We start from the raw sequence: 23,698 nt of genomic DNA, 5'->3' as shown, positions 1-23,698 counted from the left end.
ATCAAATCAGGCACCCCAGAAGCCAGACCAATGTACCATAGTCTCCATGCACTGAAAGAAGGCACTTCAGTTTGGTAACTCACCAATTTGTCAGGCAGCACTATGGGCTCCCAGACAGGAGTTAGGGAACATCTGAAACATCCTACCTCCACCCTGTTGCAGTCTAACCAAAGCCTCACTGAAACTCCATTGATTGGCTTCCAGGAGCCCTAGAAGGAAGGGCACCACACAGGAAGTGCTAAGCTCGCTGTAGAAAAGCCAGTTACCTCCAGCTCCCATCCTCCCTTGTAAATCAAGCCAAAGATCACTTCCCTTTGCTTGGGAACCCACCCAGAACCACCCCTTCTTTAATAAAGTAGTCAATGCCCAAGCCTATAACTGCTTGGACACACCAGCCCTTCCTTCTTTTGGTGCTCCTGAGTTGCACTTCTATACTCTCCAGTCTCCTTTCCTGCAGAGTCTTCTTTCCTTTCAGGTATTTGTAAGACAGAGTGGAAGGGTAGGTAACAGCGGCGCCTCTCCTATCCAACCCCATTGTCCTCCCTGTGATACTGCAACTATCCTCCTTCTCCCTCCACTTTTGTTCAAGCTGCATTTAGACGGCACAGTTGTGTTACCAACTCACCCGACAACCAGGAGCAAGACTGTGCAGCTGTGAGGTCAAGGACATGTTCACAGAGTGACAGAGCCAATCCAACACTTCCACCGGTGCACCCGGCCCGCACAACCCCAACTTTCCCACTAAGCTGACCTGCCTTCCCCACTCATGCTGGAAAACAGCAGCACCACTGCTGTCAGGAGGGCAATGGTGTGGCACCGCCTCACCGCTCTGGATGTTCCTGCCAACAACCCCTTCTTCCCTCTGCCCCCAATCTCCCTTCTGGGAAAGTCTCATAACTGAACCGTTGATTGCTGTTTTAGTTTTCTTTCCATCAAAATAGGTATTTTCTAGAAAAGCCCTGACTTTGAGGACACTCCTCCACCGAGACTAAAAAAATCTGATCATCCACACCTAGCTCCTTGGTATTTTGATTAGTGGGTAGGACAAGGCTCCACCAGCTTGACATCAGGCTGTTCTTGGGTGGAACAGGACCAAGGCTGCATTTCATCACCACTTAATTTTTGTATTCCCCCCCCCCCACACACATACACTTATGCTCAAAGTGTCTTGCAACAAGGACAACAGCAATATACCACAAAACAGCATTTGCAAGAACCATTTCCTAACAGCAACATAATGGCAAATGCAACAGCATACAAAAAAACAACACTTGTATATTATAAATGTAGCAGCATTACACATCTTTGCAGTAGGAAAAAATAACAAGGGAGTATGAACCATTTCACCGTGGTCCTAGATGTTCTAGCCACTGCTTGGATATCCACTGCAAATTAGCCAAGCATCAAGTCAGTCTGACCAAATGTCAAGGCTTCCCTCAGTTTCCCCAGAGGATCACTGCGTCTTTGGCACCAGCAGTTCAGGCACCACTGAGGCTTCCAAAGACAGCGGCTGGGGTAGCTGGAAACACTCCTCCCTTGAGGTTACTCAAAGTAAACAGAGTTTTTGTGCACTCTGGCACTTGCCATGGTGTCCGATTGCACCAGAAGCGGTTTAGTCATACTGGCCACATGACCCAGATGAGTGCGGCACCCCACAGTCAAGTTTGACTGGACTTAACCATCCAGGGGTCCTTTGCCTTTACCTTTCTACCCACAGTCCATCGCCTGCAGCAGATTTGCATAAGGCTTCCAAAGGCAGGGAGTAGGGTCACCTTAGGAAGAGCTTTCCCCCCCTCGCACACCATTTTTGTGTTGCATAAGGGCTTATTCCCCAACACATGGAGAAGTAGAGTGCAAATGTGTTTAGAGACTTGTGTCCTGAGCAAGCATGGTAGCAAACTTTTTTTCTTTTTGATATATTCAACACATACAGCCAAGCAAAGCCATTGGTATAACAGGCAGTTTTTTGGGAGGAGGCAACAACAGTGGAATGCAGTGATTTCAGATAGAAACATAAACACAGACTACAATGGCATGGAATGCCTACTTAACATAAACACTAATCATGTGAGTTCAGAGCTTAGCTCCTTTGGAGGAAGCTTTACCCATAAACATGCTGCATTAGCCATTTAATGTGAAGCATATTTGAGTAAAATGTGGGCTTGTGTGTGTGTGTGTGTTTTAATTTAGTATGACTTTCTACAAACAGGAATGTTAGAAGCATGTGAGCCAACCCTGATACAAAAACAGGTTTGAATTGCTTCACCACTCCATCCTTCTGCAAGAGTAATTATATTAACGACTGCCAGTCATTTAGAACACTGTTGCTCTCCCAAATCCAATACTGGTCTTAATAAAAATTTAAAAGTGGCATAATTTGGAGGATATAACCTTCCCAAACAAATGAATTCTTTTTTTCCACCCGTCATATGTTACTGAACAATTCAAAATTTGGAAATCAATTTCATCCCACTCATTATCTCCTGCTGTTAACAATACACATATCAAAGATGACAGATTTCATCTGAATCTAAATATTGTATTAATTTATGCTTTTTTAAAAAAAGAAAAGAAAAAGCTCTCTCTTCACTTGATTTTCAGATGAACTGCCAGCTCCCTTGTTACTTCCAGCCTTCCCCAGTGGCCAAGAGCTGCCAAGAGTTCCAGATTCCAAGGTTCTTATCTCCCAGTTGTTATGCTGATGTATCCACCCTTCTCTACAAGTGGGTCCTGTCCAACACTGCTATTCAGCAGATGTCCATTTGTACAATGGAACTTTCCACTCGGCTCCCCTCTGGAGCAGATTTTGAGGGTGAGCAGGGAGAGGGGAGGCAGGGGAAAGTCCCATTGCATGAATGGAACTCTGCATATGCAACACTAGATTCAACACAGGAGGTTTCCATACTGGAGTGTGGAGCACTGTCCAGCTGTGTATGGCTGGGAACATCTCACCATGTTCCTTTATGAGTATGACGCACACCCATAAAATATCCTCCTATTATTTATATAATCATTCCCCAGGGAGGTTCACCGGGCACCTTCATTGTATGTTTTTGGGCACCAGGCAAAAACATTCCTCTTCAACCGGGCCTTTTCAACATTCCTCTTCAAGCAGGCTGATTAATGCTCTACAACTTTGTCTGTGGGAAGCGGGAGTTATTATTTTGCTGTTTTATTTTTAATTATTTACTTGTTTTTATCCTGTATTTTATTCTGTAAATCACCCTGAGATCTTATGATGAAGGGCGGTATATAAATCAAACGATCAAACAAACAAACAAATATAATAATTATTATTATTATCCGATGATAAAAGAGTTGAAAGTCAGGGAAGTCATTATTATCATTGTTGGCTTCACTTCAACTCACAAAACCTCTACGTTATTCTCTAAACAGGTAAAAAAAATGGATCAGCAGTTAAAAATGAATTCAGGGATAGTTGACACAGGACAGTGTAAACCAGCATGAATTTCAGGATCAATCATTTAAGTTTTGCCACATCTCTCTACCTCCATTCACATCTTAGAGCTCTTCCATTGGTTAGAAAACCTCAAAACCCATCAAACCACTGGCTGGAACAAAGAGCAGCCAGAGAAGGTTTGGGATCGGGCAGGGGGGGGGGAGAGATCTTACAATTATATCCCACCGTCCTTTCATCATAGAACCACTGAGGGGGCACAAAACTGAGGGTTCCCTGGATGTCTCTGGCACTGCCAAGACCTAGACCTGCTTAGCTTCAGCAAGGTGGAAGCCTCATGTTCAATAACCATACCATGGGTCAGAAATGGAAGGAGGATGAGAGTGAAGCAGAAGTTTCTGTCCTACACAAACCCATGCTCCTCAGCAGCTTTGGACATCTTTTCAAAGTGTTACTTCATTGTCTGTTCTGGAAGTACCAATCTTCCATGCAGCATATGCAGTAGCTGTTGTGGGTAAAAGACACAATGTTGTTTTTAAAAGGTAATAACAATGGGTTGCTGTGGGACAGCAGTGGTGACAGGAACAACTACTATTTCTTTCTCTCCAACTGTTTTGTTACAGTTCAAAATTTTACTATTTTAAATTATAATTTAAAATGCATCAACAGCTTTTTAAAGCAAGGGCTTTACTATGTGTAAATCAAGATCCTCCCTTCATTAGCCCATTGGATAATACGTAGGTGGATTTGAGTCAGCAATACACCAACTAAGGGTCAATATTTTCTGGGCAAATATTTAGGAGACAAGTCAATTGTTCATTCATTGTACTCTGGAGAGAGCAGGGTTGAGCCATCGCCCCAAATTCACATGAATTAAGTGTCTCCCAGGCAACTGAACTGCCACAGCTACTGAAAATGTTGCTTCACAACACTGTGGACTCATGTCCAGTAGTCCTTATTCCTGTAAGAAAGGAAGCATAAAATATCACACAGCTTCCTTGAACGGTACTGAACCCAATCCAATCATCTTCAGCAGAAGGCGGCTGGCAAAGCTTGTAGAGCAGCCTTCTGCCCAACCGAGTGGGATGGTTTTATTTCCCCAGCTACCATTCCAGTAATTCTGCAAAGGCTTTTCTTTCACACAGAGTGGCATAAAAGATATCAAAGGTTCAAAATGAACACCCCAGAGTGGGTATATGAGATTCCAGAGATGTTTACAAACAAAAAGTAAAATGTAGAAAATAAAATTAACAATAAAAAAAATCAAATGAGCTGTGTATTAACCACTGTTCTATATCCTGAGCCAGAATTGTGATTGGCACAAATATGTTGAAACACTGTTGCAAGGCTATGAATATACTAGCAGTGAACTTGTGGTTTTAATCCTAGCACGTCAGCGGACCTGATCCTTCCTGCATCTGATCATGATTTTGGCCATGGCAGGAATATTTCTGCTTGAATTATTCCACAGCATCTTGTTGGGTGGTTTCTTTCCTCCTCCCTCTAAAAGGGTCCTTTCCACACACTACAGAGTTCTCCTTTCAGTTTATCAGGTTCCTTCCTACAACTCAAAAGCAGGTATCCCTGCTTTTATCCTGTGTATCAGGCAGGGATTAAAGAAAGTAATTTTCTGCATGGAGGTGGACTGATAAAAAAATGTTTACCTGGCAAACCTACTCTAGAAATATACTTTTGCTTCTATAGTTACAGAATATCGTTACCCCAGTACTGCCTATTATTTCTTTTATTTTATTATTCAGTCATAACCCATAATTTTCAGGGTTCCTATTACTCATAGCTATCATTTTAAAGATGGTTAAAAAACACCCTACTTTGTTCCAGACAAGCTGAGAATTCAAGACACACATTTCCCCAGCTCAAAACAAGTTCCTAAGATTATTAAGCAAGGAACCGCTGTAGGAAGAGGATGATAGATTATGAAAAGATTCTTAATTAAGGTCAGCAGTTTGTTGACTTCTAAATTGTTCTAATAAGAACCAGAACCACCACTGCGTTTGCCAGGAGAACATGAGGACACTTTTAAACTCCCACCCATCCTTCCAGATGCATTCTCATGTTAATATTTTCCCATTTGCTTTTCAAATCCCACTTGCACTGTTTTTATTACATTGGTGTTTCAACATATTTGTGCCATTAAGCCATATTAAGCGTTCTGCTTTCAACCATTATTCTTAAGGGCTTGGCACTGTGTGTCAGAATATCTTTTGTTCCAGCCTTCCCCATCATATAATAGCTATTTCCTGAAACTTGCATGGTGGGCCTATCTTCCATCACTCGGGATTGAAAAATATATTTAAGCATATCTATATTTTCTTTGCAAGTGAATCAGCGGTTTGGGAAACAAAATATTTCAAAATACATCACCACCTTCACACCAACTGTGGAATGTTTTATATCCTGCCACAAGAGAGCATAGAAACCAGATATTACTAAAATAAAGTCGAGTCACATTATTGACCTCGGCCAGTTACCTTCAGTCAGCCTAACCTACCTCACAAGGCTGTTGAGAGGATAAACTGAGGAAAGGGAGAATCGTGTATGCTGCCTTGAGCTTCTTGCAGGTGGGATGTAAATGTAATAATAAATACATATATGCTTTTTGAGGAAGATGGCAATCCTGTCTGGAAGCAAATATATTCTGGCGATTTCCCACACAGAGAACCTAAGGCGCCTCAGATGTTGACAGACTACAACTCCCACAATCCTCAGCAAGCATGGGAAATGGTCAGGGATGTTGAAACTTGTAGTCCAACAACATCCAAAGGGCCACAGTTTCTGTCATAAAGAGTTGACAAAAGACCTAATTCCTTGAAGGAAATTTATGCTTGGCATGTGCAGTGAAAACAGTGGTATCAACACTGCTCACTAATCTTGGTAATACCACCTCCAACAAAATTACAGTGGTACCTTGGGTTACAAACGCTTTGGGTTACAAACTCTGCTAACCCAGAAGTAGTACCTCGGGTTGCGAACTTTGCCCCAGGATGAGAACGGAAATCGCATGGCGGCGGCAGGAGACCCCATTAGCGAAAGCATGCCTCAGGTTAAGAACGGTTTCAGGTTAAGAACGGACCTCCGGAACTAATTACGTTCATAACCCGAGGTACCACTGTAATTAAGAAAGCCAGCATTATTTTTGCTGTCATTGCCCAGGAGCTGTAGTCACATCTTCTGTTTGTTTCCCTCTCCCTTCCTTCTGAAGGAACCAGGACTCTAGATGTTGCTGCTCAGACAGTGATAAAGGAGGGAAGCGGCAGAAATAACCAAAGCTGCCTCATCTTAAAATTCTGCAGCAAATGTAAATCCAGCAGGGAATCTCCAGGTTGCAACTCAACTTCCCTACACTCCTGAAGGTCATCCTGGATCTCTTTTGTAAGGGAATCCATCTTCCTTCAGCATAGAGCTATGGCAATCGTTGGGTCAGTGCAAATATTTTGGCTTGCTAGATTGAATGACCCCCTCCTCTCCCCCTGATGCACTGTTATGTGGGTTCTCCCAATGCCCCCAAACAAATATGGGGGGCACAGAGGGCAGGGGAGAGGGGTAAAGCCCTGTTACGCTCCCAGAAGAGGGGTAAAGCCCTGTTACGCTCCCAGAAGTCCTTGCACAGGCTTCCACTAGCAGGACTCTTTAGTTGAATCTGGTAATATACTTGTTATTCCATCTGCGGAGGATGATTGTGTAGCTCTACGTTTTCTTGAAGATCTATATGCTGCCTCACTATGATTTTTAACAAGTGTCAGCTTAATCCTGTGACTCGAGGGTGGCTAACCTAGGCCCTCTAAATGTTGCTGGACAACTCCCACCACCCTTGACCATTACACACACTGGCTGGGGCTGATGGGAGCTGGAATGCAACAACATATGACTATAGTAGCAGGTGTTCATTCCTAATCTACCTACTTAGCAGACAGCTGACATTTTAACACTGACAGTTGTGTGGAGAGACAAACTCCCAGTGATCCAGTGATGCTCCCTTTGGGGCCAAAACACAAGAATTGAGTGTTCTCCTGCCATAATCCTAGGTTGAATTCCTAATGGCTAGCAAACAGGTCGAACCATTCCCACGGTAGTAGGAGGAACCAGCCAGAAAGCTGGTGCATCTCTGGAAGGAGTAGCCATGGAAAGGAATTACATAAGCCATGGCAAGGAAAAGGGATGAAATAAAATCTCTTCATTGATGCAGCCTGCCAGCTTGGCTGCTCAACACAGCAAAAGTTAAAACGCTACAACCACTGTGATGATGCAGAAGAAGACTGTGGTGGCTCATTATGTGTGGAGGAATGACTTTAGGGTTTTTAGTTGCTAAAATGAAAACGAAAACCTGCAATTATCTGCCCATCCTTAGGTTTTTCTCTCGCTTGGAAGGCCATCCCAGGCCCACAAAGGAAGTAACCCTTGGCATCAATTGTGTCAATATTCCTAGCCCTGACCAGATTTTTCTCTAAAGAAATTCTTTTTCCTCTAAGTGAAACAACACCCAGATAATTGATACCATTCTGTGTGAAGATCTAAAGCCTATTTGGTTGGCATTATCCATGGGCAACTTCAGCTGTGCTGTTACAATGAGTTACCTTCACCACATACATGTATATGTGTGTGTGTGTACACACATTAATAGCAAGCTCAGTTCTCCATGGGCTTGGCTGGCTTGCACTCTGAACAGGAACACTCCACACTACAAGAGTTTGTTGCAGCTCCCATTTATTAGTTTAAAAGTTTTTGCATTCATCAGTATGGCAAAAGAAAAAGAAAAAAAGATGTCCTTACTTTTACTTCTTCATATTGCAATGACATTTTGCTCTCTGAAGCTGAGTTTTGCACAAGTCTTCTGCTCGCTATTCATTCTCTCCCCAAGCTACCACTTTCCTCTTCCCTTCTTATGTGCCACAACTGAAGTCTCCCTGAGCTAATTAATTATAGTTTCTTGTTACATCCATACTGGGAAATTATTGTTGCCAGGCTCAGAGCAAACCAGGTTCTTAAACTAACTTCAAGCTGTGGTTTACAATGCTACTTTGGATGTTTCCAGATGGGGGCTTAATTTGCAAACAAGTCATTATGAACAGCTTTTTTTACTTATTGGATTTCCCCCGGAAAAGGTAAATCAAGATTAAATGGGAGGGAAATATGGACTGGCATTTTGATGTCGATGACATCATGTGGACTTCACACACACACACAAAAACCCTTACATGCATGAGGAGAACCAACACCACAATAAACACCCATCTGGAAGCACCCTTTGTTCTAATCCTGGTATTCCCAGTTTAGACATCAGACAAAACTATGGTTAATTAACCCTGAAATTCTTCAGCTGAAGCATGAAAAGAAGAGAGGAGGGAAGGAGAAATTCAAATATGGTGCATATCTTGGATTAATCAACTGAGATACAAGCATCTGAATGAAGTCTAGCTTTCAGCCTAACCTACTCACATGGTTGTTGTGGAGATAAAAATGGGGTGGGGAGCAGAACTATGCTCCTGGGAGAACAGGTGAGATACAATAATAATCGTACCATGTACATGCCGCTGTAGTAATTGAATTTTTGTGGTGAACAAAGCCCTTATAACACCTTAAACACCTGTGTACCTGTTGCACTGGTGCAGAAAACATTAGCTGCATTAAGATGCAATACCTATAGGATTGATTGCATCCATATGATTAGCTAATATATTTGTCATGTTTTAAAATTGTTACCAAGCCACTAGACAACTGGATTCTTGCTTATACTGTTGAAATGCAAACCAAGCATTTCACTCTTTTTTGTTTGTTTTGTTATTGGCCATTTACAGCAGATACCCCCCCCCCCCTTTTGAAGGCTACTGCTTAGGCAAAATGCAGGTTTTTTACCAACTCTCAGTTGAGTAGCTGTTAGGAGACCAGAGGCTGCCAGCAGCAGTCTGAGCAGACCTACAAGTGTTTTACGTGCACCTCAGCCTGTGATAACACTTAATTTTTAATCAAACTAGCAGTAAAACATGCCGCTGTCTCACTTTTGGGATAGATAGGATAAAAGGCCTGCCATTTACAACAGAGTTTGCAAAGTGAATCCATTTACTTATTTGTTTGCCGACTTGCTTCCACATTTGAGAGTGTTCAGACCGACAACACTTCAAGCAATCTGAGCAGTAGATAACAGCATAAGCCTTACAAGTACCATAACATCCTGGGCCTACTTTTGGAATCAAGGCTTAAATTTCCCCATATTTCAACATGTTCTAACTGAGAATATTCAGAATGAGAGATGGGCTGGACTAACCCACAGTTATTGGCACCTCTTGCTTCCAGGTAGCCCCGTCTGCATGCCCCATTTAACAACAGTTAAAAACAGACTATGGTTTAATGAGAACATTAAGGTGTGTGAGTCTATGCTGCTTGGTCTCGCTCCATTCCTCCACTGCTTCTACTGTGCTCGTGGAAACCAACTGGTGCAGAGAGTTAATCTTAATAAATACTTTTCAGCAAAAACAACCAACCAACCAACCACCAAGGTCTGATCCAGCCATTTTGGGGGAGATACTGGAGCTAACTAAACTCCACAAATCAGGCTATAAACACAAAATGTTCCCGACGTCAGGAGAACTTTATTCATTCCATCCAAGAATGCATTTAAGCATTTATGTAACACAACACTCCAAACCTCATAAAAACTTCACGGTCAGCATGCCTGAGCCCGACTATTCAAACTGTACATGCTCAGAACCTGTGTTCAGCAAGGAGCTTATCCTTGTTTGGAGAGGCACACGCAGCACACACAAATCCTGTGGTGTGAAATTATTAATTTATTATCTCAGAACCACTTCGCTTGAAGAGACACATTGTGAGCACTGTCTACAGCAGGGTGCTACGGCTGCAGGTTTCTTTCCAAACAGAAGACAGAGGAAGATGGAGGGGGAGAAAGGGAGGCCCATTTGGTCACACCAAGCTGCAGGAGGAATTCAACGTAGGAGCGCTCCATCAGTGTAAGCATTTCTGCTTGCCTAATGGAATAATGATCTGCCCACTCTTCTACACTGCTCTGCCCACTCTTCTACACTGCTCTGCCCACTCTTCTACACTGCCCTAGTGCACTGTTCTGGGAGGTACGGTATCCCAGTGGGGTAGTAAGCAAAGCAGAGGAGGGGAAGCCCCATAGCACTAGTCCTTGTAGTAGGCTGGTGGAAATTGTTAGTTGAATCCCACCCTGTAATGACAGCCAATTCCCCATGGTGTAATCTGGGTACCTTAGAGATGGGCTTCTCCCACATGTATTAAGATCAGAGGCCGCTTTCTGGGTGCCCTTGCTTTTAGAGAAGAGGGGTGACCATAAATAGGGCCTTTTCAGTTGTGGTGTACCAACAGTGCAAATCTCTCCTGGTACTGACTTTGATTTCTTTTGGGTGATAGGAGAGGAGTTTATTTTTAGACATTGTATAACCTGTCTTCTGCATGTCTACTCAGAAGTAAGTCCTTCAGAATGATGCTCAAATAATTGCTATAGGATTGCGGCCTTGGTATTTTATTTGGTTTTTATACTGAGATTTCTGGCTGCTCAAATGGCTTAATTTATTGGTTGAAATCCACTTTGTAATTCCATGCAGATTTTGATCCAGTGGTGGTGTCCAATGGAGGGAAGGGCCATAGATCAGTGGCAGAACATCTGCCTTGCATGCAGAATGTCCCAGGTCCAATCCCTGGCATCTCCAGGAAGGGCTGGGAGAGAACCCTCCCTAAAAGCCTGGGGTGCTGTTGCCAGTCAGGGTAGACAATACCGAGGTAGGTGGACAATGATTTGACTCAGTATAAGGCAGCTTCCTATGTTCCTCACTGCTAAGCAAAGAGGAAGGGGGTGATTTTCTATGTCCCCCTCTTCCTGCTACAGCCCTACCCCCACGTCACCTTTCACACTATTTTAGAGGGTTTCCCCAAGCCGAACAATGGATTTTCCACAGAGGTCTGCAATAGGAGGGCAACTAAGTGAAAATCCCCCTCCCCCCAATCTTAGTTGGCACCTCCAGTAGATCAAATGACATCCCAATCAGATTTGCCATTAGATTGTTTTATCACTATTTACTGTTTTATTGTTGTTTTAACTATTCTAAGTCACACTGGGAGAGTCCTTTGGGACTTAAAAAGCAAGTTATTTAATAAACTAAGCTAAACCAACAAAAACTACTGCAGGAGATCTATTAAGTACATAGGTGGGGACAATCACATATGCCTTTTCTACCCAATCAAGAGCCACAGTGGCAAAGGCACAGGCACCTCGGTCGCCCTTGTAGTTCTTGTATTCACACACAAATTATCACCAGTGTGGGATAACAGAACAGGAAAGCAGCCCCATCTACATGTTAGAAAAGTAAAAGAGAGAGAGACTGTTAAGAGTGTCTGACTGACTAACAGAGAACAAGAACCCTCCAACTCAGGGGTCAGCAACCTTTTTCAGGCGTGGGCCGGTCCACCGTCCCTCAGACCATGTGGTGGGCTGGACTATATTTTTTTTGGGGGGGGGGGAGAACAAATTCCTATGCCCCACAAATAACCCAGAGATGCATTTTAAATAAAAGGACACATTCTACTCATGTAAAAACACGCTGATTCCCAGGCTGTCTGCGGGCCGGATTGAGAAGGCGACTGGGCCACATCTGGCCCCCAGGCCTTAGGTTGCCTACTCCTGCTCCAACTGGTAACAGATACAGGCTTCGCTGTGTTTCCCTGATCGGGGTGGGGAGGACTGTGGGGTTACTTATGGCTGCTGCATCTCCAGCCTCTGTTTCAGAACTTTTTCCACACACCACAATATGACACTCTGTTCCCCATAACAATCTTGCAGTGCTCCTTCTCACAGACAAGATCCTATTTAATCTAAAGTAAATTCTATTCAGGACTTACTACTTAGAAATTGTGTTTAGGATTACAGGCCACAAAGATCTCTCCATTTGGGGTGTTTTGAATCAATTCCTGGTTCTCCCAGGTAGTGGCCCTTTATTTAGCTCAGTTCAGGAAATGAATTAAAGAGCTGGTAACCAGGAGAAGGAGCCACTGGAAAACACAAGAGGTGGGAGAGACCGTTGCCAACTGTGGACTGCAATCAGGAAATGAATAATTAAAGGACGCTTTAAGCCATAACGAATAGGGAGATGTTTACTGAATCAACCCTTTGAACAAGCTGTCCTTCCACACCTTAGTTCTGAAATGGGGAGGAAAATGTGGTACCAATCCATATTCAGTCCCCTCAGTGCAGACTTCATTCCATGCTGCTCCCCTGGGAGAACAAACGAAGCCCATGCAGAATGAGAGCCTCAAAAAAAACAGGAACCTACTGTACTTTTTCTTAGGTATTCACTTTGTCTCACTTCTGCATGTAAGCACCGAATGAACATCCCTGAGTAGCCACCTTGAGCGCAGAAGACACATATTTTAAGTTGATAAAAGAGATGCATATAAAATTAAACTTTCAGCGCATCCTCAGGTCATTTGAGGCTCTGTGCGTGCACATGCGCCTGTGGTGGCATATTTGAAAGTCAGCTCTGATGCCGACTGCTCTGCCCAAATTAAATTTGACAGACAAAAGAAGGCTCATAAGAATTATTATTAATTCTTGGTCACATGCAACTTGGCAAAATGCCTTCAGAGCTGTCTGTGATACGGGACTATTTGTTCTTCAGCAGCAAAGAGCAGACAGTAAACAATATTTTTTAAAAGATCGCATGTTTCAGTTTTACCAAGAACCCACAGCTGAGCTACAAGCAGCACGTCTGCGTTGTTTTAAAAGTGACCCATCAACATTTCCGCAGGAAGATTAAAAGTCAGATACATCATATTGGTATTAGATATATCCAAGCCTTTATTTCCCAGTCAGTGTAACTCACACTATACAGTGTGTGTGTGTGTGTGTGTGTGTGTGTGTGCGCGCGCCTCCTTAAGAGAAGCTGCACTTAACATTTTTAATGGACAGTACTACCTGTTTAAACTTATTTTAAGGGACTGTTAGGGCAAGCAAGTCTCCATTATTAGGGGTGCTTTTTAAAGTTCCCACACTCTGTGAACAGGAAGTGCATAATGAATTATGGCTTTTAGAAGCACATCTTAATCCAACTAAGAAAATGAAGACCATACATGCTTTAACTATGCAACAGCAGAACCTGCTCATGTGAAAGGTATTTGCGAACATCCTTGGGGGTAGGGAGGAAGCGGCTAAAAAACACACAGAGTTAACCTAAATTCTTTTTCATCTGACTTTTTCCTTTCTTGAGGTTTAAGAAGAAAATAGTTTTCTGTGGGTTCTTGCAATGCAGATGGTAGGCACTCTTGTGTGTTTACTATGTGAATCATCGTAAGTATTTTTTGTTTTAACCACCATTTGTGTCCTCTGTATTTAGTCTTCCTGATGCTAGAAGGATGTATCACTAAGGAATTTCTGCATTGTTTATTTAGGCTTATGTGTGACATTGCTAACATCACCATAGCTCTGTGAGAATTGCAAGAGACACTGAGAAGCAAGCCTAAAGTAGGCCGTGTATTGCAAAACGTAGAAATCCTTGCTCTCTGCCAGTTACTGTGATTTATAACAATTGCTAGCAGCTTTTGATCAAACAGAACCACATGCCACTTAATATAGGCACATCAACAGTTTCACCTTTGCCAAGTGGTGTCCCCACGGGCACCAGTATGCCCACCAGCACCCTCCATGGCACCCCCAAAAAGTCTCAGTAAAAATCCACAATACATGATTCACTGTTTTCTCTTCCTGCTCACTATCTGGCTCAGCCTCTCTTGCAGTGTACACATCCCTTTAAACTTGTCCGCAAGTACAGATTGTATGCTAGTATTGGAAGCCCACTATGCCATCTGTTCTAAACAGAGAAGAGGTGCAAAGAGCTTCTCTCTGTGAGATAGCATAGCAGTGCCCACCCATGACAGGGTGACTGGTGGGAGGCATCTCAGCACTATTTTGTGGTCCTCTCTTAGAGATGCAGCAGCTAATATGCCACACACCCCAACACATCCGTTTTGTGAATAGCTCTCAGGGCACTTTCTCAAAAATCCAACTGTGCCAGCTGGCCAAAAAAGCATTAGTAGGCTGCAGCTTAGTGGAAAGTCCCATGTGTGGGGCAGAGAGTGCAGGGGGGCAAATATTTCAACTGGCAAATCAATAGAAAAGGTAAGCCATTTTCAATGCTTCCACCAGGTCAAACCTGTGCTGAAGATTGGTCACGGAGCTTCATACACACTCCAGTGTCTTTTCTCCCAAGCAGGCCTGCCAACGTGCAACTCACCAAAGCCCTATCCTGTAGCAGGGGAAGCAACATGATTTGGGATGCAGAAAATGGTGTTTGGGTGGTGAAGCAAACCCTAGCCAGCCAGGTGCAGGGAGGGAAGAGTTCTATTCCACTTCTGGGTTGCAGCCAATTGTGTCCGTGTATGAGCAAAACGGGCTTCTTCTCAAGCAGCAGAACCTCCCCTTTCTCTTCATGACCCTCTAAATCTGCTTTGGAGGGTTAGGGGACACATAGAGAGGACAGGAAGGGAATGTTCCATTTAGGAAGCAGAGTTCCACTCCCACAAACCACCTTGAGTCAGTCTTGCAACCCAGACATGGGGTGCATACCTTTAAATCCAAATTCTGTGGATTTTCCTACTTGAGCTTTCCCGGCCCTTGTTCACCTGCTGCTTCAGTCTCCAGACATGTGGTGAGGAAGGTAGGAGGGGAGGAGACTGCGAACTGAGGAGGGATCCATGGCAGCCCACCTTCTTCAGCACTGGGGTAGTTATGTGGATGCATCTGGTGTCCCATTTGCAAGGTGGAAACCTACCAACAGTGGTTTAGGGTGCTGGACTAGGCCCTGGGGGCCAAGGGTTCAAATCCCTAGTCAGCCATGAAAGTCACTGGATAACACTAGGCTAGTTGCAGTCTCTCAGCCTAACCTCCCTCACAGGGTTGTTGTGAGGACAAAATGGGGAGGAAGAAAACCATGTGCACCACCTTGAGGTTCTTGGAGGAAAGGTGGAATATAAATGTAACACTGCACATAAATTAGTAAATAAATTTATCTAGAACTTTTAACCTTAGTAACGCTTTGCAGTCTTCTGCTGAAGGGACAATTTTCTGGGATAACTATGAAGGGACTAGTTTCTAGTGATTCTAGTTTAGACTAGATCAAGGAGTAGGGAAGCTGTGGCCCTCCAGATTTTGTTGGACTCCAGGTCCCATCACCCATTGGCCATGCTGGCTGCAGCTGATGGGTGTTTGTTCCTACAACATCTGGAGGTACACAGGTTCCCCATCCCTGTTGGACTTGGAGACTCAATAAAGTAATCTGAAGTACTCATAAACAATTTCTATGTAATATAACTTCCTGAACTATACTTCAAGTTAGTGCATTACAGAACTATCTAACTGAGAATTAAAAGGCTTGGGCTGGATTTCTTGAGGATCTAATTGCCACTAACAAAGACATTTTCTTAATATATTGCTGCAGATATTATGACAAAACAAGCAGCTCATTTTTCTTGCTCCTGGTTGGAAGGCAAAGTAGAGAAACAGCCCGAGACTTGTCCCAGTCAGCAACACTTTCGGCACAAAATTCATTTTAAATGCTTACCAATGATCACAAACAAGGTTGAAAGAAACCAGTTTCAGCTGTGACATCTGATTTCAAGCTCCCCAAATCCTGCATTTGAGGCACAAACATCAGGGAAAGGACTTCTGCTGCAAGTACAGATTTCATAAGCACACAAACCCAAGGGCTAAATCGCAAAAACTGTTTGCATTGCAATATATGTGACTGCCAGTGCAAGTTATTTCTTAAGTGTCTGTTTCATCTTTTAAAAATGTTTTGACAAAGTAGTGATTCCCAGAGTATGAAGTTTGTCTCTGTTAGTTAGTTCTGCTCACTGATTCACCCTCAACACACACTGCAACTCAGATTCAGCCCCTCACCCCAAAGTCAAATGATCAGGCGCGAAGGCCTTACACTTTTCCAGGGGTAGCCAACACGGCACACTACAAATGTTGTCAGACTACAATTCCCATCAGGTCCAGCCAGCATGACCAATGATCAGGGCTGATGAGAGTTGTAATCCAACAATTTTTGGAGGCCACCATATTAGCTACTCTACACTATGCTATTTCTCATTGACATTTGTTTTAGATTGACTGTGGTCATAATCTCAGGGTTCTTTCCAATCACACTCTACAATTTCCTACACCAATAACCCCCATCCCATATCTGCATGTGGTCAAGAGACTGTCCATGTTTACTTGGAAAATAAGTCCTACCCGAGTTCAATGTGACATACTCCAAAGTAAAGCATGCATAGGAATGGAACCTAATTTAGGTTTTATTTCTAAGAAAGAATGGATTTATTTGACCATAAGCAGCAAGCTAAATTGTAGGTTTAAGAGGTCTGGATGCAATCACACACACACACATATATATATCACTTAACTAAGTTCAGACAAGTCTAAATCTGAAATATATTTATAATTCCTGCTTTAGCTTGGGAAAAACAGAATCATAATGATACTTGAGGGTTTAAATGTGATTTCCAAAACACAAGCTCATATGTATTAACAGCAAAAGGAATGGCAAAAAGCTGGCTCATATTAAGTCCTCGCAGTAAAAGTCATTCTCATTTTGTTGGTGAATTCTTTGCTTTCTTGGCTTATGTGGGGCTTTTCACATGATACACTGACGTGAAACTTTATCAGGTTTTGCTTTTCTCATATCTCACTCTGGCAAAGTCTTGATTGCTCTTACTATTTGCACACTGAGGAGCGCACAGATAATTTAAAATGTGAGGGTATTATTTTACTCTTAAGACATTTACACCCTAATCCTAGTCATGCTTACTCCGCAGTAAGTCCCACTGAATGCAACAGGGCTTTTCCCCTTGTATGTGAACTGCATTGCCTGGACTCAAATCCTATAGAGAAAGTTAAGGTTGCAATCTTATAAACCCTTTCCTGGAAATAAGCTCCACTGAAAACAATAAAACTTACTTCTCAGTACACATGTATAGAAATGCACTGCAAACTACTTTAATCAAGCTGGAGTATTTAAGCAGCTGGTGTGCAGGCTTCTATTCCATGTCTTCTGGCATATTAAAAATGGCAAACTAGTAGAGGGTTTAGCAGCACACAACTAAAAGGCATGCAGAACTAAATACTACTCTGCTACATCAATTCCTACATTTTGATTCACAACATTGTTCCACAAATGCATCAAGTTTTCGCTATGGACTAAAAATTCTTGCTTTTCCAGACCTGTTATCCCCAAGGGACACAAGCAATACCCGTCATACCAATGAGCATGTGGAACTTTCTCCAAAGCACCAGCTTGTGATAGTGGTGCCTGTCCCAACCGACTGATGGGAAAAGAAGCAGGATGCAGGGAGGACCAGGGAAGTAGGTATTTAATCTTATATGTACCTAGATTTGGTCAGGATTTTTCTCACCAAGAAGGGGAATAGTTTGCAGTTGGGTTGGGGAGCTCTTGGAACACCTGCCTCCAAGAGGAAAAAAAAGACTTTGGCTAAAGCTGTATTGTCCTGGCACAAAACTAGGTAATTTCTCCATTAACTTTGCACATGAGCACAGAAAGCATGAGAGGTGCCTAATTCTGGCCACAGGTCCATACTAGCAAGCTCTCTAAAACACCATATTTTCAAATGTTTTTGACCCTATCAAATGTCACTGTTGATTGAAGCTCAACATCTGGAACCAAAAGGATTCAGCTCCAAAAGAAAAATTTTGACACTCATTTTCAATGTTATGTTTTCTTTTTTCGTAAGGGTAGAGTGAAATTATTAGAGAACTTCAAATGCAAGGTTCTGTCGAGATCCGTCTGCTAGCCTTTTTCCTTTGAAGATGTGCATAAATCAAGTTTAAGCTTTTAGAATCTCAGTCACTAGCCATGTGAAGAAGACATATTTAATCCATACTTCAGTTCATTTATTACTGGCTCCAGATAGTAAAACGGTACAAAGGTGATCTGAAGTGTTCAGCTATGCATGCTTCTAGCTGCATAACTGACACCTCAATACTGAACACATGTACTTGGACCTAAATCCACTTAATTCACAATGGAACTTATTTGTAAGGATTTCACAGGGTCAGCAAAGCAGTGCCTACATTAGGACACCATGCAAGCATGAGCATTAGCTGGTCCTAAATATGGTAAATACTTGAGGGCATATTACTGACCCTATGGGATTTTGCTATAATGAACCAATGGCCTATCTGGTTTTTTTTAAAAAAATTCCAAAAACTTTAGATTAAAGTTTTAGTGACATTAAATTACTAGATACAAAGAGGGCAATGGGGTGCACAAAGGAAAGCAAACTGGGCATTTAAGTATTTGGAAAGTAATATAGAGCAGTAACCAGGAATATATAAAAAAATCTGTGTTAGTCTGCCATAGCAGAAATACAGTTTTTGACACCTTCAAGAAACACTGTGGCATAGACTAGTGCCTACTTCATTTGATGCATGAAGTGTTGTGTTGGCAGATTTCATATATGTAGATAGATACATAGATTATGCAGGTTTTGGTGTCTTCGGGTATCTTCCCGTGTAAGAGTTGGGGTGTCTAGGCGACGTTTCGACGAGGTCTCACTCGTCTATATACATAGATTATATATAGAGAGAGAGAGATGATGAATGATTAATACACACACACAGTTTATCCATTTTGTAAACACAAGTGTTAAAGACCTACTTCCTGCATTTTATGATTCTTAAGCCTCACTGTTTACATTTTAAAAACCGTACCCATGTGTAATAGGAATGGGTTATTGTACGCATCCTTAGCCAACAGAGGATATAACATGTTGGGCATCCAATGTAGTGTCGTTAGTTCATGAAAGTTTGTGCCACAATGACTCTGTTAAGTCTTTAAGGTGCCATAAGGCTCTTTCACTTCTGAGGAATATGTAGGCCTTTTCATTTGTGGCTATATGGCTGGTTTCATAATCCTACTAAATGTTAAATGAAAACTAATCACGCATTAGATCAGGGATGAGATGACTATTTCCTGAACTGCTCTAGTGAATCTATCAAGACACAGGAAAGGTAAGGTTCCAGTCACTTAATGCATCCCATTTATGTTTGGATTTCTTTATTTGAAGATCTTTTGGGCCCATCTGCCCCCAAATCCACTAGGCACACAGACATACACACACACACACACAGTTATGTAATGCGCGTGGAAAACCAGCTGTAGAAACAGGCAGAGGCTGAACTAGTCACAGACTGTTCGGGTTAGCCTTGCAGGCAACCAGAAACCAGCCTAGGCTTAAAGCACCCTACATATTGACTATGGCAGTCAGATGCCCCCTCCAATTGCAACCAAGCAGATGCACCTTGAGCGAATGCGGTGTGGATGTGCAAATGTCAGTAAGCCAGCACAAAGTCTGGTGAGACATTCCAGTGAGCATCATGTGGAAAAATGCCAACCATACTTGTTGCATGTGGTTCTCCCACCACACACTCCCTCTTTTCCTTCCTGAGCATTTACACACAATGGCTAAGCTGCCATGCAATTAGAAAAGAAACCCACAAAGGCTCTTTATAAGGCTCTCTCTTCCTGGAGTGCTTTGAGCTCTGTTGCTTGCCAGGAAGTTAAGAGGAGCAGCCCGGCACCTCCCCGTGGCTCACAATCCCCAGGAACTCCAGTGCCCTGAAGCTGCCAGTGGCCAGCGGTCCAACCCGGCGAAAGCACCACTCTCCCCGTTTCTATCTTAGGCTATCTTATTTTAACAGCTGTGTCTAATCTACGCCCGGCAGGAGCAGTCTCCTTCTCGGCAACCTGGCGGGCAAAGCAGCCTCCCCCTCCTCCGCCTGGTACTCACAGTCTCTCCGCATTCCTGGGAATGCCTCGGGGCACAGCTTTGAGTCCCAGTCCGTGGCAATCCACATTGGATCCGGAGCAGGTACATTTACTCGGGCATCCTTCGGTCCGCTGCCACAGCGCGACGCTCCACATCCCCAAGAGGAGCAGCCCAAGGCGCCCCCAGCTCGTTCTCCCTGCGCCCAGCATGCTCGCCTTCTCCTCCGGGCAAAAGTGGGGAAGGGGGGAGGAGGGAGAAAAAGAGAACCCCACCAAAAAAGCGCCTCGGATCCCAACCAGCAGCCCTCGAGGGCGCCACGCAGAGATCTCACAGCAGCCGAGGGAAGCCCGGCGGTGCGGGAGGCATCTCTTTCCGAGTCCCCGGACGGATCGTCGCGTTGCCTTTCAAGCCCAGGCGGAAAGCGCGCAGGATCAAAACGGGCGGGTGGGTGGAAGAGAGGGGGCCGGTCCGCTGTTTAAGCCACAACCTGCCCGATCCTGCTCTGTCTCGCAGTCCAGGTAACCGGTTGTTGGAGAAGGAGCGACGGAGCTCAGCAGCCCAGGAGCGCACTCGGAAGCGCCTGGCGGGAAGCCCAGCCTGTCCCCTGGAGACCGCGGCGGCGGCAGCAGCAGCAGCGCCCAGGTCCCGGGATCAGAGCCTCCGGAGCTGGGAGCGATCCAGGGGCGCTCGCAGCCGGCCGCCTCTCCATGGACTGGGCAAGGCGAAGCAGGCGGGCGCCGGAGCCGGAGGAGCCGCCCCCTCCCCTCCCCAAAATAACACCTTCGGCGCGGATTGGCGGCCGCGCCGCTGACGTCACCAAACTTCGGAACTTTGGCAGGGAAGGTCGGGCGAAAGTTTTGGAAGGAGGGAGGGGCGGGCAGAGCGGAGCCTTCCGCGCAGGGCGTCCTCTTCAGCGTCGCGCTAGAGGAGCTGCAGCGGGATACCTCGCGAAGCTTGGGCTCCATGCGCCAGGCTCACACAAGGCAGAGGGGGAAAGAGTGCCTCTGAGCATAAGCAAAGCGCCTTTCTTTTTCCGCCGTGACGTCTCACACAGCAGCCAGGCTTTCCGGCTCTTTCATTTCTTCTTTTAAAAACTAGCACGAACCCGCTGTATCGTCAAGGCTGAGGTAAATTATTCCCCTTCCCAAAAAGATTTCCGTGGTATCACAGCTATTTGAGATAGGATTCAGACCTGAAACCTGAGGAATTATAATTATTAGATAATTAATTTATTTGTACAGGTATTTACTTTCCACCGAAGAATAAACTTCCAGCTTTTTACTGGATCCTCTCTAGGGCTTTGATTTTTTTCCCCAGAAGCACAGGAGTGTACAGCCATGAGAACCATGTAACTCATTTTGCCAACCAGGTTTAGTTGGCCAGACTACTTTCACCACCAGAAATATGGAGAGGGGGAGGGGACTTCCTGTGTGCAGGAAGGGTGGCACATTTTTACCCAGTTCCATGGGCATGGCCGAGAGGGGGCAGGGAGGCAGCTGCCCCCCATCAAGTAAAACAATAGAAATACTTAACTGACCAATCGCGTTGATATTGCCCCCCAAGAGTCCTCCCCCCTATGAAAAATCCTGGCTACGCCCATACCCAGTTCTGTTAGAAACTACACTGCTAGGACTGGAGAATAAGGCACCTGAGCATATCCAGTGGGAAGTATGTGCCATTATGTTCAGTGCGCTGTGTTTCCATTTCAAGTAAGCATACATAGGAATGTGAGGGTTGTGACTGTGCAGAGATCCTATGCTCTGCATTTGCCTTCCCATCTACAGTGGTACCTCAGGTTACAAACGCTTCAGGTTACATACGCTTCAGGTTACAGACTCCGCTAACCCAGAAATAATACCTCGGGTTAAGAACTTTGCTTCAGGATGAGAACAGAAATCGTGCTCCGGCGGCGCAGCAGCAGGAGTCCCCATTAGCTAAAGTGGTGCTTCAGGTTAACAGTTTCAGGTTAAGTACAGACCTCTGGAACGAATTAAGTACTTAACCCGAGGTACCACTGTATATCTGGTTGGACACTATGAGAACAGCTTTTGGCCTTATACATCAGGTCTCTTCTTAATTTCTCAGAGTTTAGGTACACTTATTGGGGGGTGGGGTGGTTGTTGTTAGGTATGCCAAACAATGGGAAGGAAAAGACCCTTAGTCATAAAATAATAATAGTGACCTACCTTACAAGGTTAGCATACAGATAACTGGCGTAACTTATGTGCACTGTTTGCTCTTTTAAAAAAAGTGCAGTATGAATAAATCAAAATGTCTTTGTTGCTTAAGTCATCATAGGCAGCCCTCAAGCGGAGCAGGACTGAAAAGGCAACCCCAGTCAGGACTGACCTCTGACACTTATAAATTAAGCACAGTTCATTACTAAGCAAGCTGATTCCCTGTTCTCTTCATCCTTGTTCCCATTTTTCTGAAAAGTGGGTGACCTGGTCCTGGGAGATCCAAGGAGCAACCCCTACCTTGAAACAACATGCCACCTGAAATGTTTTGGCTACTACTATAGAAATAAGATCTCCACTCTCCCCACCACTGCAACCACACAGTTTTAGGTTGTCTTCATTTCCTTTAAATACCTGTGAAGGTCTTATATTCCTGAATCTTTGTTTGGAGGAACCATAGTCTTAGGCGCTTTTCACTGAGAACCAAAGCAGAAAAGAATACATTTCTGTGACAAAGCAGTTGGATTTCAAAAGTCAAGCTCTGCTGTGTTTACTCTGCCCACTTGGTGATCCAAACTCAGTGGGTCACAGAAACTGGAAGCAGAAATCTAGGCAGTTGGATCGAGCTCTGTGGTTGGCCACAGGTAATAAATTAAATACAAAGGAAATTAGAAGCATTCCTCTAGGCACTAGAAAGTGACAATTGCACATTTGTGTGTTTGCCATATTATGGAGACCGTATCTGATTTCACAGAGAACACATTTATTAGCATGGTTTGTTTCATTGGACAGAAGGAATTACATAACTTTTTTAAAAAGTTATATTTTCATCCTTATCTCTCTGGGCATTACTTGGTTCTAGGACAGTGGTTAAAAACAAACTATGGTAAGTCACACTCTGAGTAGACTCCATTACTTAAGTCTATTGTTTTTAGTGGGTCTACTATAACTAACCTTGGATATCACTCAGTAATTTTAGCTTGCTCTTTTGTCATTCTTTCTATTGTTTCTTTCCATAGCTACTACATTACAACACCATTAGTATGCATGAGGCTTTGCAGAATACAAGTGGACAGATTCCTCCTTCAAGAATCTTATGGTGACCTATGATTTACCATTTCTCATTCCATTGCAACCTCCAGAATCACTCTTCTTGGAGCAAAAGCTGCGGTCCTATGCACACTCCCATCAAACTCCATGGGGCTTACTTCTGAGTAGACATACAAGGAAAGCTGTATAAGATTTAAATGTCCCACCTGACTTCTAT

The 23,698-nt window shown here is 43.9% G+C and overlaps 1 protein-coding gene across 2 annotated transcripts in view; it reads right to left on the bottom strand.

Moving 5' to 3' along the window:
• Positions 1 to 20,957, bottom strand: part of SLIT3 (slit guidance ligand 3) — a 422,071-nt gene extending 401,114 nt beyond the window's left edge. The window contains exon 1 of one of the 2 annotated variants that reach the window (XM_081184726.1): positions 20,276 to 20,957. In XM_081184726.1, coding sequence (XP_081040852.1) covers positions 20,276 to 20,463 — 188 coding nt within the window. In that variant the 5' untranslated portion in view covers positions 20,464 to 20,957. The remainder of the gene's footprint in view (positions 1 to 20,275) is intronic. The other variant, XM_081184725.1, reaches the window with a different exon arrangement.
• Between the last annotated feature and the right edge of the window lie 2,741 nt (positions 20,958 to 23,698).

Source organism: Podarcis bocagei (genome assembly GCF_964188305.1).
Source record: "Podarcis bocagei genome assembly, chromosome: 2".
In the NCBI taxonomy this organism is placed as follows: domain Eukaryota; kingdom Metazoa; phylum Chordata; class Lepidosauria; order Squamata; family Lacertidae; genus Podarcis; species Podarcis bocagei.
This window is presented reverse-complemented; position numbering and strand designations above follow the sequence as displayed.